Genomic DNA, 3,469 nt, shown 5'->3' with positions numbered 1-3,469 from the left:
TTTAAATGGCTGTAATTTGCCAAATACGAACTTTAAATGGCAGCAATTTGCAAATTTTCCAAAAAACTGATTTAATAGCTTAGAAATATTAGTGTACAACGTATCTTATCAACTACTACGCTTTACTAATCATGGAGTTTTGACAATAATAAAATACCTCTATTCAAAGTAGCAACATACAACCACCGATAGTTCCATAGTTATTTACCCATTTAATGTTGTTTTTAAAAACCAGGAAAAAAAAAGACAGAGAAAATTCGATTGTCCGAATCAGGTTAGGTCTATATTATATACTTGTATGGGTGGTCATGCTAAATTATTGTGATAAAAAAAAAAAATCGAAATATGAATTTGGTTTTTTTGGATTTGGTCGGTCGTGTTAGTTTATGAAACCTCTATGAAAAGGTGATTACAAACAAGAAAATACATGCAATAAAGTAATACTGTTATATTGATGATAATCACTAATAAGCATATACAGTCATATTTGAGAATCAAGGTTGGCCTATTGGTTGGAGGCCCTCCTTTCACCCCTGTAAGAGGGTTTCGATTCTCACCCCAGCAAGTTGAATTCCTTATTTCCCCCCAACTGTATATATACAGTCATCTATAAACATTGTGTTTAAAACGCATGCTCCAACACCAAAACATCCAACATAAACATAAACGAAAATGTCTCCGAAAATCCATGTCCGGCCTAAAATTAAAAGTAGCTGACTTGATTTTTGACTAGTTTTTTGTGCTGCTTATAAGTGCGAATTTTGTACTGTAAATGGAAGTTATATGAATCATATAAGGGAATGGTTAATTAATACAAGTATCGATTAACAATTCCATCACTGGCATGGACTGTTGTCAATTCTTAAAATACAATATAATTCTTTAATGGTGCCAAACATGATTTATTGATTGATTGATATTTTCATAAAATGCTTTAATTCGTGATACTCATGCATGCCCTTAATGGTGCCAAATTTATCTCTTCCTGTATAATTTCAAATCTAGCTAAAGTGGGGGACTACAACGACGATTCAACGAACCTATCCATGAAGCAAGATAGCAAGGAGTGAATACCTTGACCTTCTAATCTATAAATAGAGTAGCATCAAGAGCATGGTTCAACACCAAAAAAATCCAACATAAACATAAGCAAAGTTTTTCAATAACGAAAATGTCTCCAAAAACTATCTCCCTCGCTCTCCTCGCAATCACTCTTGCTCTAGCACTGTCCTCCGCCCATGCCCACTGCCCTGCTTCAACGATCCCTGGGATCTTGAAGTATTATGGGTTACCGCCCTCGATTTTCCCTGGTGATGCTGTGAGCTTCAGCTGCGATCCTGTCAACCAAAACTCCATCAGGTTAAATATTAACTTGCGTGGTAAATGTACCGTGGTTAACGAACTGGGTGCTATTCAAAATGTACTCAAGTGCTCAGAACAGATATCGGCGGTCTTATCACATGACAAACTGAGCGAAGTTAAGGGAGTGACTGTCCAACTCTATGTTAAGCTTCTCCCTTGGCTCGATGCAGCACCATTTGGTCCCCTCATGACCATAACCGGTGCCGAAGCCTCTTACGCACCTTTTAACTTAAAGTTGTTTATGTTTATTTCTGACCAAGGTAACAGTCCAGCCTTCCCCTACATGTTATTCCCTAATCAAGCCCCCAAGTGTGCCAAACTTGCTTTCTATGAAACCGTTGTTGCCAACACCAACCAAGACATTCCTTTTAATCCTATTCTTGTTGATTAATAAGCCAAGTTCACGCTTCCACTCGCACGCACTCTTGTACTTCACTTGTTGATGCCTCATGCGAGCTCATCCTGAACGTTAATCATCTATCGTTTCTACTTTTGTTTGTTTGAATAAATCTGCTTACATGTAAGCAGCCCATCACTGTAACATATTTTGTACTTGTATGATCATGCATCTCGTTATTATTAATCTACTACTTCTATCAGTCTTATTTATGTATTCATATAATTTTTTTGCTTAGCTTATCTTATGGATGGTTCTACCGTAGTCGTCGACTACGGACGACTATGGTCGACTATAATAAAAGACTAAATCTGAACCATTGATATTGTTTATTGTTAAATCTTAGCCTTTAAATATTACATTTTTACAAAATTAAAAAAATAAGTTACATATCACTTGAACCATGACAAGTCAGCGACATGTTAGCGACCAATCATCAAATTGTTGTTTGGTTCATTACTTTTAGACGATAAATTTTTTTCCATGTTTTAATATTATAATTTATACACAATCATTCAACATTATAAAGTCAAAGGTAAGTCGTCTAAAATAAATTTAAAAAAAAACATTTGTACATCTTCACCCCCATTTTAAAGGCTTCATCCCCATTTCGATAACGTCATCCATATTCAATGGCGCACTTAATTTTTGGCCTATTTTTATGGGGCACTCCATCTTCAACCTCCAATCTTCATTATTTATCCAAAACTTACCAAATTACATATGAAATCAACAAGATTAATGTTTAATCGTCACATTTATGATTAACTTTTTTTTTTAAAAAAAAAAAATTAGAGTTTTTTGTATCAATTTTAACTATGTGTATAAAAAAAATTCGATTGAAAAATTACGGGTTTTATCTTTCGAGATCAATTGTTATAATTGAAATGCTTTTTAGTTTATTTTAGATCAGTCATATGAATTCATAAATATTTGCCATTGTTAAATGTTTTAACAAGCCATTGTTGAATGTTGAAGCTTGAGCATGATTTCTTTTTTTTTAAAAAAAAATAAAAATAAAAAACGCTTGAGCATGATTTTAGGTTGTACGTTAATTAAAATAAAATAAATAAATAAAACTGTTTGTATTATTCTTTTTTGGGGGGCATAAATTGTGCTAAAGGAGTTTAACTATTTTAATAGATATACTTCCTCTGTTCTTTTTTACTTGACCTGTTTCTTTTATCATGCTTGCCAATGCAAAACTTTAACGGTCAATAACTTTAATTCTCCATAATTAAAGAAATATAAAAGTTATATATTATGATAGTACTTATTGAAATGAATTCAAAATGATCCAACATAAATATGTTTTTCCTTACATATTATTCACAAAACATGGTCAAAGAAGGGGTGGTGAATAGGGTAAAAGTCAAAGCGGATCAAATAAAAAAACGGAGGAAGTATGTAAAATCAGAAAACATTCTATAATATAAGAGAGAAATCTTTTAAATACTTAGGGGTTGTTTGGTTGGGGGTAATCAGGAAAGGGAATAAGAATCAATTGTCCCGATTCCCTTTGTTGTTGTTTGTTAATAAGCACTTTCTTTCATTCCCTTTACCCCTTTCATTCCCACAAATCCTTCTAAGTTCATTCCCCACCCCCCAGGTATTTCCATTCCCATTCCCTACCACCACCACACCACCACCTTCCTACCTACCTACACCCTAGGAAAATCCAACCACCACATCACCACCTGACCCTCGCCG

General features: G+C 34.0%; 1 protein-coding gene across 1 annotated transcript; it reads left to right on the top strand.

Moving 5' to 3' along the window:
* Positions 1 to 1,114: 1,114 nt before the first annotated feature.
* On the top strand, positions 1,115 to 1,971 carry LOC110716665. The gene has a single exon (XM_021895315.1). The coding sequence runs from the start codon at positions 1,172 to 1,174 to the stop codon at positions 1,751 to 1,753; it is 582 nt and encodes a 193-aa protein (XP_021751007.1). The 5' UTR covers positions 1,115 to 1,171; the 3' UTR covers positions 1,754 to 1,971.
* The last annotated feature ends 1,498 nt before the right edge of the window (positions 1,972 to 3,469 follow it).

This window comes from Chenopodium quinoa, unplaced genomic scaffold (genome assembly GCF_001683475.1).
Source record: "Chenopodium quinoa cultivar QQ74 unplaced genomic scaffold, ASM168347v1, whole genome shotgun sequence".
NCBI lineage: Eukaryota > Viridiplantae > Streptophyta > Magnoliopsida > Caryophyllales > Amaranthaceae > Chenopodium > Chenopodium quinoa.
The sequence above is the reverse complement of the archived record's forward strand: the minus strand, read 5'-3'. Positions and strand labels throughout refer to the sequence as shown.